The sequence below is a fragment of the Mustela nigripes genome, chromosome 12 (genome assembly GCF_022355385.1).
Source record: "Mustela nigripes isolate SB6536 chromosome 12, MUSNIG.SB6536, whole genome shotgun sequence".
Taxonomy (NCBI): domain Eukaryota; kingdom Metazoa; phylum Chordata; class Mammalia; order Carnivora; family Mustelidae; genus Mustela; species Mustela nigripes.
The window spans coordinates 133,017,355-133,030,961 of record NC_081568.1 but is presented as its reverse complement, the minus strand read 5'-3'; the positions used below and the strand labels follow the sequence as shown (position 1 = coordinate 133,030,961).

Genomic DNA, 13,607 nt, shown 5'->3' with positions numbered 1-13,607 from the left:
TAAATCTGACTTTTCTGGACATTTCTTTTCTTTCTTTTTTTTTTTTTCTTCCTATTTTATTTATTTATTTATTTGACACAGAGAGATCACAAGTAGGCAGAGAGACAAGCAGAGAGAGAGAGAGGAAGAAGCAGGCTCCCTGCTGAGCAGAGAGCCCGATGCGGGACTCGATCCCAGGACCCTGAGATCATGACCTGAGCCGAAGGCAGCGGCTTAGCCCACTGAGCCACCCAGGCGCCCTCTGGACATTTCTTATAAATGAAACATGCAGACTTACATGTCTGGTTTCTTTTACATAGCATGTTTTTGAGCTTGATCCACGTTACAGCATGTATCACCAATCTGTTCCTTTTTATTGCAGAACAGTATTCAGTTGTAAAGATATACCACATTGTGTTAATCATTCACCAGCTGATCCCCATTTGCAGTGTTTCTACTTTGGGGGTTACTATGAATAATACTGCTATGAACATTCAAGTTAGAGTCTGTGTGTAAACGTATGTTTTCATGTCTCTTGGATAGGTACCTTGAAGTGGAATTGCTGGATCACACGGTAACTCTATGTTTAGTATTTTAAGTAACTGCCGAACTGTTTTCCAAGTGGCTGTACATTTTCCATTCCCAATAGTAAAGTATGACAACTTCTATTTATTCACATCCTTGCCAATGCTTATTAACTGTCCTTATGATTACAGCCAACCTAATGGGTATAAACTGGTATCTCACTGTGGTTTTGATTTGCATTTCCTGAATGACTAATGACAGTAAGCATATTTTCATGTGCTTACCAGCCATTGCTGTACCTTTTCTGGTGAAATGTTTACTAAAATCTTTTGCCCATTTTTAAATTGAGCTGTCTCCTTATTAATAGTCATAAAAATACTTTGTATAGGATTTTAATAAATATTTCTCACTGGTTATTTTCTTTATCTTTCTTTCTTTCTTTCTTTCTTTTTTAAAGAGTTATTTACTTATTTATTTGAGAGCAAGAACAAGACAGAGAATCTTTAAGCAGATGCCCTGCAGAAAGCAGAGCCTGATACGGACTTCGATCTCAGGACCTGAGCTGAAACGAGGACAGATGCTCAACTGATGGAGTGACCTGGCTTTCTCACTGGCTATTTTCTAAAGATTTTACAACCACCCTACAATTCTCCCCCCAGATCCCATCTTTTTGATCTCCCCAAGTGTATTTGCTTGTCGATTAGTAATCCAGCTTTTCTGAGGAGATACACAAGAAAGGGGTAGAACTGGTTGTTTCCTGTATCTTTTTGTAATTTTTCATATTTGAATCATGTGCAATAATTACATCACTTGAATTACATACTGTGTCTAGACCCTAAGCCAGAGCTGTCAACAGGTAGGACAAAGACAATGCTATATGCAATATGCTTCATGGAGAAATTATTTGAAATTAATTTGAGAAAATAATCTGAAATTAATATTAATAATAATGTTACTATTATTATCTTCTCTTTTCTTGTCTCTACTATGTATGAACTAATTTATGGGTGTCCAAATCCTGGTTTTCTCCATTTTCCAGATCCTTCCACTTATCTATTATTAGCTGAACAACAACAATGGAATAAAGAAACTAAAAAGCAAATAAAAAAAGTTCTTGTTCTTTCTTTCTTTTTTTTTTTTAGTTCTTGTTCTTTCTTAAATGTAACATGGTACCTTTGTTTAATCTACATTCGCTGAACTAGTAGACAAAACGTAACCACTGTAGGCTATGACTGATATAATCATTTTCATAAGAAAGAAAGCAAGAAGAGATTGGATTACAACAGTGGACTGTTGGCCCCAGATCTAATGGTATGGATAGAAGTTGAACAAATACAAAAAACACAAACAAGTCTCCAACCTGCAAAAAACTCAGAACCATGTTGGAAAATAAGGGTGGCAATCAACAAATGACAATTTTTTAGGGCTTTCTGGAGGCCAGAAAGTTGGTAAACTTTGGAATTACCAGCAGGGAATAGTTATAGTGGGAAAATGACAACAAAAAGCTAGGGTAGTAATATTAATAGCAGAAAAAATGAAATTCAAGGTGGAGAGCATTAAATGTAATACACAGAGCTATTTCATACAAGATTCAATCAACTAGAAAAAAATGTGAATATTCATTCCAAAATATAAAAGAATCTGCTTGATGCAGACAAACAATAATAATCAGGATATAAAAGATAGGAAAAAACTGTAACTAAAGAAATGAGAAAAACAATAGCAGCAAAGAAAGCAGAAAATTTAAACGAGAAAATATAAAATGTAGTGCTGTTCAATAAAAACAAAAGGCTGCCTCTTTACAAATAATTTAAAAAATAGAGCGTAATAAATTAAATCAAGGTGGGGGAAAAAGATAAACTACACTGAAAAGTCAAAGGAGTGGCAACAACCAGAATACTGACAACAACGATACCAGTGAGACTGAAAAAGGAGCAGAGATACTGTTCTTTTTTCCCCCTAGTCCTTAAGAGTCAACATTGCAAAATGGACACTTATTCCTTATATTACAAATAGCCAGTTTTTATTGGCTTAAGAGAGCCAAGTTAAACTGCTTTTAGGAATATGACTTCATAGTACTTGTACTTAAAATGCCTACTTAGCAAATACACGTTTCTGCATATCTCAGATTCAGATATACTGAAGTCAAAGCACCTATGATATTAAGAGTCAGGCATATAGGAAAACAACCAACCAGGTGACTAGAAGGTTGGAACTCTGGGCCAGACTGACTTCCAGAAAGGAGTAAGAGAGGGGGCTGGAAATTGAGGTCAATCATATAGCTACCTGTTTAATCAAGCACACCTACATAATGAACTCCCAATAAAACTGTGGATGCTAAAGCTCAGTGGAGCTTCCTGATTTTGAATATACTGATGTGCTGGGAGAATGAACTGTTGAGAGTCTATGAGAGCACAGAAGCTCTGCATTCTTTATCTCTCACTTTCCCCAGATATTACCCTACATTGGTCTCATCATTTGGCGGTTCCTGATCTGTATCCTCTCTATCAAAACTGCAATTGTATGTGTAGTAATTCCAGTGAATTCTGAGTCACTCTAGTAAATTAATAAACCTAGGGGGATGTGGGAAACCCCTAATTTGTAGCCAGTTGGGCACAAGTATGGGTAGCTTGTGGAGCGGTAGTCTTCTGAAGCACTCTGCCATTAACCTGTATAGGATATGTTCACTCCAGGTAGTTAAGTGTCAGAATTGAATGGTATTAGAATATACCCACTTGCAGTAGAATTTACAGCAAGCTGGGCAGAGTACAGGTGGCTTGGGGACAGCTGACACTTGCAGCTGGTGTCTGCAGTAATGTCAGTCTTGTGAATGACTTTATCCTTAAATGGGGGGTCTGCACTCTGCTCTCCGGGTAGTCAGTGTTAGAACTGAACAGAATTACGGGACACCGAGCCGTGTCAGAGAACAGGTGTTAGAATATAGCTGGAAATAATTTTCTTTCAGAAATTTTAAGAAATTGGTATGTGCTTCCCAGCTTCCAGTGTTGGTGTATATATAACTAAAGACATTTACATTCCTGTTTTCTTTTTCTTGTTTGTTTTCCTCTCCTTCTCTAGAATGTTTTAGGACTTTATTTTTATTCCTAGTGAAATGAAACTGTGCCATGTGCCTTCTGTGGGATTCTTTTAATCTGTGGTATTGGATACTGAAAAGACCATTTTATCTGGAACACTATGCCCCTCAAGTCTAGGGTATTTTTTTTTTTTTTTTAAAGATTTTATTTATTTATTTGACAGACAGAGATCACAAGTAGGCAGAGAGGCAGGCAGAGAGAGAGGAAGGGAAGCAGGCTCCCCGCTGAGCAGAGAGCCCGATGCGGGGCTTGATCCCAGGACCCTGGGATCATGACCTGAGCTGAAGGCAGAGGCTTAACCCACTGAGCTACCCAGGCGCCCCAAGTCTAGGGTATTTTATTTCTGTGATTATTTCCTCCCTCTAGCTCCTCCATTCTCTTTCTGGAGCTCCTTTTTATTTGGCTAGTGAACCCTCCAGGAATGATTCTTTGATTTTCTTACCTTTTCTGTTTTCCATCTCATACCTTTCTGGTCTATTTTCTGAGAAGTCTGTCTTTCATTTCTGCTAACACCATACTTTTAATTCTCAGGAACTCCTTCTTGAATTCTCTGAATGTTCTTTTTATGTACCATTGTTTTCTACCACTGTGGATGCATTTCCTTTTATGAGAATATTAACATTAGTTTTAGGTTTTAAAGTGTTCTCTCTGCATACTGTCTTTTTCCATTAGTCTTGTAGTTTTTAATTGTCCATCCCTACTTCAGAATGGGCTACTTACAAAAAGGTTAAGTGACATTCTATGCATGAGGGATGAAGACTGGCAACTACAGCTACTCTATAGGGTGGTCTGGCTGGGTTGTTTTATTGGGGAATCTTCCAATATCAGTACCTTTAGGTCTATTTTCTTGGGTTAGTCACATTTCTTAGAGAAGCAGTTGCTAGGAACTTGCCTATATATATATATTTATTTGAGAGAGATTTATTGAGAGAGATCACAAGCAGGCAGAGAGGCAGGCAGAGAGAGAGGAGAGCTGCTCTGCTGAGCAGAGAGCCCGATGCGGGGCTCGATCCCAGGACTCCGAGTTCATGACCTGAGCCAAAGGCAGCGGCTTAACCCGCTGAGCCACCCAGGCGCCCCGGAACTTGCCTATATTATAAGCCTGGATGCCAGTGAAGGTTTCAGCATTCAGTAAGAAAATTTTTACTTATTTCAGTTTTTAGTATGATATCCCAACTTCAGTTACACTAGGGTTACCCCTATCAAAAGACCCTTTCTTTTAGCCTTTCTAGAATAAGTTCCTCTTCTTTTGCTGGGATTGGAAAGAAGATACCCACTACTGAGAGTTCAAGACAGCCTCTGGAGGCTCCACCTGCTTCTTAACAAATTTTCAATCATCCTCTAACTAAAATTTTAGCCTCACATACAGAGGGACCTATTTTGGAATCCTTTAAGACTCTATAGTATAAAATGAGTTGCTTCAAGACCCCCTACTGCTGACCTAAGGGTTTAATTCACTACCATATACTAAAATCGTGCATTTATTTACCTGCTTTCCAGCTCCCCCAATTTTATTATTACCTTCCCTGTCTTTATGTCTTTTTCATTTTATCCTTTTATTGTAATTTTAATGAGGATTGTAGAGCAAGCATAAATAAATTTGTATGATCAATTTTAATCATGAATTACAGAGAGGTAATAGCTTATTTACTAGTTGATAACAGCCAAATTAAGTTAGTTATCTGATTATATGGAATCTGATGACTTAAGTAAAGCATTTGTATTTATGGCTCTATAGATTTTAACTGGGTAGGAATTATTAAAAGATCAGCATAATCAAGGTTCTTGGTAATTTCACTTACTTTCATGAACAACCTTATGAAGTGTCTCAATTCTTTAGAACATCTGTATTTCAATGATGCCACATTAATTAGACATATTTTATTATCTTAAAACAACTATATTTATATCTATAAACAAACAAACAAACAAAGAAACAGTTTACTAACCTCGGCTTCTGTTGCTTGGGACTGTAAAAGTTGTCGTATACGAAGTATATCCTTCTCTATTTGTTGAATTCTGGTTACTCTTCGCTAAAAGAAAGTAAGTAACCAAATCAGATCTAATTTTATTAAAAACATTAGTATAAACAGTCATACTATGGCTATCATGTAACAGCTCAGGGTTATGCTAAATCATTCTTATAAAAGCAGTTTGTACATTCATACACTGGTGATATATTGTGGCAGTTCAATTTTTTAGTAAGTCTAATTATATATGATAGATTTGTTTAGGGAAATGGTAAATATGTAAGTCATACATCAAATTGCCTGATGCAGATGGTAAAAAAATTTGTATTTAAGTTATTCTCAAAAAACAGTTCAAGAAATTGAAAATTACACCTAAACTTGATCTTTATCCTAATCCAGATGCCAGTATAATGTAACAGATTTATAGAAAGCATGGTAATGTCTACACACACAAGCATATGCATGAAAGGGAGGAGCATCTGATTTGTTTTAGTAGATATCGGGGTTTAAACAGTACAATTAACCTGTTCAAGAGTTATTCTTATTACAAGACATGAGTACCTTTCAGCTGTACCTTTCCCAAATACCTTCTGCAGCTAAACATTATTTTTATTCCCAAACCTAGGATCACAATGATGTTAAAACCAAGATTTTGCTTTAATTTCATGAACAGAAGTGGAAGTAAGAAAGTATCTCTTGCTCTGTTAAATAAATAAATAAATAATATCTTTAATTAAAAAAAAAAAGTTGCTACAGAGAAATTACTGCCTATGCTCTTTCTAGGACTTTTATAGTTATGAGTCTCACATTTAAGTCTTTAATCTCACATTAAGTCTTTAATCCATTCTGAATTCAGTATTGTGTAAGAAAGTGTAAGAAAGTGATCCCGTTTTCCCAATACCATTTGTTGAAGAGACTGTCTTTTTCCCATTGCATATTCTTGCCTCTTTTGTTGAAAATTAATTGACCGTATAATTGTAGATTTGTTTCTGGGCTTTCTATCCCATTCCACCGATCTATGTCTCTTTGTCCCAGTGCCCTACTGTTCTGATTACTACAGCTTTGTAGTATAACTTGAAATCTGGAATTGTGATACTTTCAGTTTTTTCTTTTTCAAGATCGTTTTGGCTATTCAGGTCTTTTGCGGTTCTGTACACATTTTAGGACTGTTTGTTCTAGTTCTGTGGAAAATGCTATTGGTATTTGGATAGGGATTGCATTAAATGTGTACTTCACTTTGGGTAGTATGGATATCTTTCTTAATTTCTCTTTCTGTTGCTTCATTATTAGTGTATAGAAATGCAAATAATTTCTATAAAGTGACTTTGTATCCTGGGACCTTTCTGAATTTGTTTATTAATTCTAGTGGTTTTTTGGTGGAGTCTTTAGGGTTTTCTATATTCAGTATCACGTCACCTGCAAACACTGAAAGTTTTACTTCTTCCTTAACAATCTAAATGCCTTTTATCCCTTTTTCTTGTTCCATTGCTATGGCTAGGACTTCCAGTATTATGTTAATAAAAGTGAGAGTGGATATCCTTGTCTTGTTCTTGATCTTAGGGGAAAAACTCTTGAGTTTTTCCTCTTTGAGAATGATGTTAACTCTGGATTTTTCATATAAGGTCTTTATTATGTTGAGGTATGTTCCCCCTAGATCTTTGTGGAGGGTTTTTATCATGAATGTATGTTGTACTTTGTCAAATGCTTTTTTTGTTTTTACATCTATTGAAATGATCATATGGTTTTTATCCTTAATCTTATTAATGTGATGCATCACATTGACTGATTTATGAATATCCAACCACCTTTGCATCCTGGAAGTAAATCTCACTTGATAGTGGTGAATGATTTTTTTTTAAACTTGAATTCAATTTGGTAATATTATGTTGGGGAATTCTGCATCTATGTGCACCACAGTTACCGGCCTGTAGTTCTCCTTCTCTAGTGTCTTTATCTGGTTTCTATACCAGGGTAATGTATTCCTTGTAGAATAAATTTAGAAGTTTTCCTTCCTTTTCTGTCATTTGGAATAGTTTGAGAAGAGGTATTAAATTTTCTTTAAATATTTGGTAGAATTTTGCTATGAAGCCATCTCGTCTGGACTTGTTTGCTGGGAGTCTTGATTACTAATTGAATTTCATTGCTGGTAACCAGTTTGTTCCAATTTTCTATTTCTTCCTGATTCAATTTTGAAAAACTGTATTTCTAGGAATTTATCCATTTCTTTTAGGTTGTCCAACTTGTTGGCATATAATTTTTCATAACATTCTTATAATCCTTTGTATTTCTGTGGTGTCAGCTGTTATCTCTCCTCTTTCATTTCTGATTTTATTTGAATCACCCCTCTCTCTCTCTCTTTAATGAGTCTAGCTTAGGGTTTATGCATTTTGTTGATCTTTTCAAAGAATCAGCAATTGGTTTCATCAACTGTTCTACTGCTTATTTAAATTTCTATTTTGTTGATTTCTACTCTAATTTTTGTTATTTCCTTCCTTCTACTGACACTGGGTTTTGTTTGTTCTTCTGCTTTAGGTGGAAGGTCAGGTTTTTTAAAGATTTTTCATGCACCTTGAGGTAGGCCTATATTGCTATAAACTTCCCTTTTAGAATAGCTTTTGCTGCATCCCAAAGATTTTGGACCATCATTTTTTCATTTTTATTTGTTTTCATGTATTTTTTGGTTTTCTCTTTGATTTCTTAGTGGACCCCATTCATTGTTTAGTAGCATGTTATTTAGCCTCCACATATTTGTGGTCCTTCCAGATTTTTTCTTGTGGTTCATTTCCACTTTCATAGTGTTGTGGTCAGAGATGATGCATGGGTTGACTTTGATCTTTCTGACTTTGCTGAGACTTTTTTGTAGCCTAATATGTGATCTATTCTGGAGAATGTTCCATCTATACTTGAGAAGAATATATATTTTGCTGTTTTAGGATGGAATGTTCTGAATTTATCTGTTGAATCCTCCGAGTCCAATGTGTCATTCAAAGCCTCTGTTTCTTCTTGATTTTCTGTTTGGACAATCTGCTCATTGAATATAAGTGGGGTTTCAAAATCCCTTACTATTACTGCATTACCATCTATCACTTTCTTTATGTTTGTTTTTAACCCCTTTAAGTACTTGGGTGCTCCCATATTGGATCCATAAATATTTACAATTGTTAGATTTCCCTGCTGGATTATCTACTTAATGATTATATAATGTCCTTCTCTGTCTTTTGTTACAGTCTTTATTTCAAAGTCTATTTTGTCAGATAGAAGTATTGCTATCTCATCATCTTCCCTTTCACATCCATTTACATGATGAATGCTTCTCTAGCCCTTCACTTTCAATCTGTGTTATGGCTTTAGGTCTGAAATGAGTTTCTCATAGGCAGCACATAGATGGGTCTTGTTTTTTTTTTTTTTTAAATCCGTTCTGTCACCCTTATTTTTGGGAGCATTTAGTCCATTTACATTTCAAGTAATTATTGATAGGTATGTATTTATTGTCATTTTGTTACTTGTTTTATGTTTGTTTGTGTAGTTTTTCTCCATTCCCTTCTTGTCTTGCTCTCTTCTCAAAACTAGTTGATTTTTTTGAGTAATATACCTGGATTCCTTTCTCTTTATTTTTGAATATTACTGGTTTTTGATTGGTAGTTACCATTTGGTTTGTATGCATCATCTCATATACAGAGAAGTCTATATTAAGATGATGGCCACTTAAGGTTGGACCCATTCTTTACTCCTCTTTTCTATATTTTAGGTATATGATATCATACTTTATATCCTTTTATTTTGTGAGTCCTTTGACTGATTTTTTAAAAAAGATTTTATTTATTCACCAGACAGAGAGAGAGAGAGAGCGAGAGAGAGGACACAAGCAGGGGGAACAGCAGGCAGGGGGAGAAGGCTCCCTGCTAATCAAGGAGCCCAATGCGGGACTCCATCCCAGGACCCTGGGATCCAGACCTAAGCCAAAGGCAGATACTTAACCAACTAAGCCACCCAGGCATCCCCCTTTGACTGATAGATATACTTATTTTTACTACTTTTGTGCTTCCTAATTTCCTTACTTTTTCCTTTCTGCTTGGTCTTTCCATTCCACTTAAAAAGTCACCTTTAAACTTTTCTTGTAGGGCTGGTTTAGTGGTAATGAGTTCCTTTACTTTTGTTTGTCTGGGAAATTATTTCTCCTTCTATTCTGAGTGATAACTTTGCTGGATATTCTTGGTTGCAGGATTTTTTTTCCCCCACTACTATGAATATATCATACTCCTCCTCTCTGGCCTAAAAAATTCTGCTGAAAAATCTACTGATAGCTTTATAGGGTTCCTCTTGTATGTAACTAGTTTCTTCTCTCTTGCTGCTTTTAAAATTCTCTCTTCATCACTAGTCTTTGCCATCTTACTTACTATATGTCTTGGTGTGGACCTTGCTGGGCTGATTTAGTTGGGGGGATCTCTGTGCCTGCTGGATGTAGAGTTGTCTCCTTCCCCAGACTCAGTTAGTTTTCAGCTATTTTCTCTTCAAATAAATTTTCTGCCCCCCTCTTCTCTCTTTTCTCCTTCTGGGATCTCCATAATGCAAATGTTATTATACTTGATGGTATCAATGAGTTCCCTAAGTCTATTCTCATTTTGCGTCATTTTTTCCTCTCATCTGCTCAGCTTGATTACTTTCCACTACTCTGTCCTGCAAGTCACTGATTCATTCTTCTGCTTCTACTATGTATTCCATCTAGAGTATTTTTATTTCATTTAATGTGTTCTTCATCTCTGTTACTTTTTTTTTTTATCTCATTGTCACTGAGTCTTCCACTCTTTTCCCATCAAGTACGGTGAGTATATTAACGATAATTTCTTTGAATTCTCAGGCATATTATGTACCTCTGTTTTGCTTAGGTCTCTGGCTGTGATTTTTATCCTACTGTTTCATTTAGGACATATTCTTCTATCTAATTTTGTCTTACTCTCTGTATCTGTTTCTCTGTGTTAGGAAAGACAGTCCTGTTTCCTGCACCTGAAACTAAATGGTCTTATGAAGAAGAGGTCCACAGTGCTCCACTGTGTCCCCTGTTCACCAGAACCTGGTACTTTAGGGGTATCTCCTATGTGAGATGCGTGTGCCCTGCTGTTGTGGCTGAGCTGCTTTTTCCTTCAGTCCAGCCAGCTGCAATGGCTCTCTACCAGTTGTTGTAGGCAGAGTCTCGTTTCTGTAGTGGTAGTGGGCCAGTCTGGGGATGACTTGGACTTGAGTTGAGCCAGACCAGGTATTTGCTAGAGATGCAGTAGCACCAGACTGCCGTGTCCTTCCTCTGTGTTGTCAAACCACCTGCCTGCTTCCAGTCCACTGGTGGGGCCTCCTCTGACTTGTATGTGTGGTTATCTTTCCCTTTCTCTGGGGGTTAGGAGTCACTGTGGAGTAGTGGTGGCCACTGTAGGGACTTGCCTGCACACAACCAGTTCTCTGGCACTGCCTCATATGGGCTCTGGCTAAGAGAGTATTGGAGAGGGCAGGTGTCCCCATAGCGCACAGCTGAGGAGCAGCACCAGCAAGCTTTTTGTGTCCTAGTCTTCTATAGGAGGGGCCCTAGAGCACTGGGACTAAAGCTGCTTGATGGGTTCCTTAGAAGCACAGCCCAGGAGCCGGGGGTTGGGGGGCGGGTGTCCACCAATAAAATTTTACATTAAAAATTTTAATATTTAAAATATGAAAGTAAGGGGCTTCCTGGGTGGCTCAGTGGGTTAAGCCTCTGCCTTCAACTCAGGTCATGATCTCAGGGTCCTGGGATCAAGCCCCACATTCGGCTCTCTGCTCGGCAAAAAGCCTGCTTCCTTCTCTCTCTCTGCCTGCCTCTCTGTCTACCTGTGATCTCTTTGTCAAACAAATAAATAAAATCTTTAAGAAAAAAATGAAAGTAGGAAACTGTATTTAATATTCCTCTTGGTTTCTGTATTGCCAATATGTCACTAAATCTTGAAGTCATTCTATGTTTTGATATCCACTGTGATAGAGGATTTCTAACAACACTACCTTTGTGCTTCTGTTTCTCAAAATGAAAACAGAAGAAGCCGTGGGGTGCCTGGGTGGCTCAGTTGGTTAAGTATCTGCCTTTGGCTCAGGTCATGATCACAGGGTCCTGGGATTAAGCCCCGCATCGGGCTCCCTGCTCTGCGGGAAGCCTGCTTCTCCCTTTCCCACTCCCCCTGCTTGTGTTCCCTTTCTCACTGCCTATCTGTCAAATAAATAAATAAAATATTAAAAATTTAAAAAAAGAAAGAAAATGGAAGAAGCTAGTAACATTTCTTTCCTTTTTTTACATGATAACATTGACTACTGGCAAAACTATGCTTAGTAACAAGTGCTTAACAGTTCAGGGCAATGTAGTTGGTGTAACTTTTGAAAATCTGTTTTAAAAAAACTCTAAGAGTAATACAGTTGAATACAGATTCAGGATAACTCTCAACAAACTGGGAATAGAAGGTAAATTCCTTAACTTGAGAAACAGTATCTATCAAAAACTGAGTAAACAACACACTTAAAAGTGAAATTTTAGGAGTTGTCCCTTTAGTCATAGTAAGACAGAAGACCAGTATCACTGCTTCTTGTTCAAAGATGAATTTGAGTTCTTATCCAATATAAAGAGAAAAACAAAAAACTGTAAACGGCAAAAAAAATTACCATTTGACAGTTTATATAGAAAATGCAAGAAAAATGCAAGAAAATCTTAAACTACTGAGATGAATTAAAGAAGTGTTCTGGAAGGTCACTAGATACTTACTGCTTAAATGTAATTTAGTAATTATAGTAAATCTTATTCATAATAGTAGCAAAAAGTTATGTACCTAGGAATAATAAAAAAAGATATATAAAATCTTTATAGAGGATACTACAAAAGTTTATTGAGGGACATAATATTACCCCTTAATAAATGGAGATATAAAATTAATAACACCTACTATATATTGAGTGTTTACTGTGTGTCAGATTCTAAGTGCTTTTACATGTATTAACTCATTTAATCCTCACATTTCAGTTTAGCATTCTATTTTACCAATGAGAAAACTGAGGCAGAAAATTTCCCTAAAACCAGTGCTGATAAATAGCAGGTCTGGAATTAGAACTCAGGAAGTCTGGCTAGGGATTCCATCCTTCAACCAAGAACCAATTTTTATATTGCACAGATAGGAATTCTCTTCAAATTAATTTATAAATTCAATGTGACTTAATAAAAAATGTATTAGGCTTTTCTTTGAATTAGAGAAACAAACTAAACTTCAGACAGAAGAGTAATGAGACAGAATATAACCACAATTTTACAAACAAAAATAGGAGAACACACTCTGATCAGGTACCAAGATTTAGAAAACTACTGCAAATAAAACAATGTGGTATCAGTGCAGGCACAGAGAAACTTAAAAAAACTAATGGAATAGAATCTATATATATCCAGCAAATATAAACTTCCCATATGCCAGAGACGGCATTACTAATCAATGGGGAGATAGTGGAGTATCAAAAAAAGATAACAAGTAATTTAGTTAAAAACATAAATATGCACATATCTATGTATATGGTATTATAGATAATTGATCATATATTAATAAAAACCAACATATTATTTAAAGTATCTCATATATTAAATAATTACATATGCATACATATAAAAATCACATACACTTGTGCGTATCTATGTAAAATTAGATCCCTACCTCCAAAACATACATAATGGCATGTTAGAGAAGAATGCCAAGACTTAATTGTAAAAATAAAACATTGTAACATAGGAAAAGATGTATAATTCATAGAAAGCACAACTATGGCAATATATTTAATTTAGCTCTATAACAAAAACTCAATTTTTGTTATCACAAAGCTAAAATAGGTAATGGATTTTGCAGGGAGGAGTTGTGATATGTATTATCTATAACAAAGTGGTATCAAGAGGATATTAATACATTTTTCAAATATTTAAGAGTAAGATTTTTAACATAATAGAAAATGGGAAAAAGATGAAAAAATAACAAAGTCCAAAAGTCTAATAAATACATGA

General features: G+C 36.0%; 1 protein-coding gene across 10 annotated transcripts in view; it reads right to left on the bottom strand.

Annotated features, from left to right (window-relative positions):
• APC (APC regulator of WNT signaling pathway) overlaps positions 1–13,607 on the bottom strand; it is a 133,788-nt gene that overhangs the window by 43,213 nt on the left and 76,968 nt on the right. For all 10 annotated transcript variants that reach the window (XM_059418365.1, XM_059418368.1, XM_059418372.1 and 7 more), the window contains one exon: positions 5,549–5,632. In XM_059418365.1, coding sequence (XP_059274348.1) covers positions 5,549–5,632 — 84 coding nt within the window. The remainder of the gene's footprint in view (positions 1–5,548; positions 5,633–13,607) is intronic.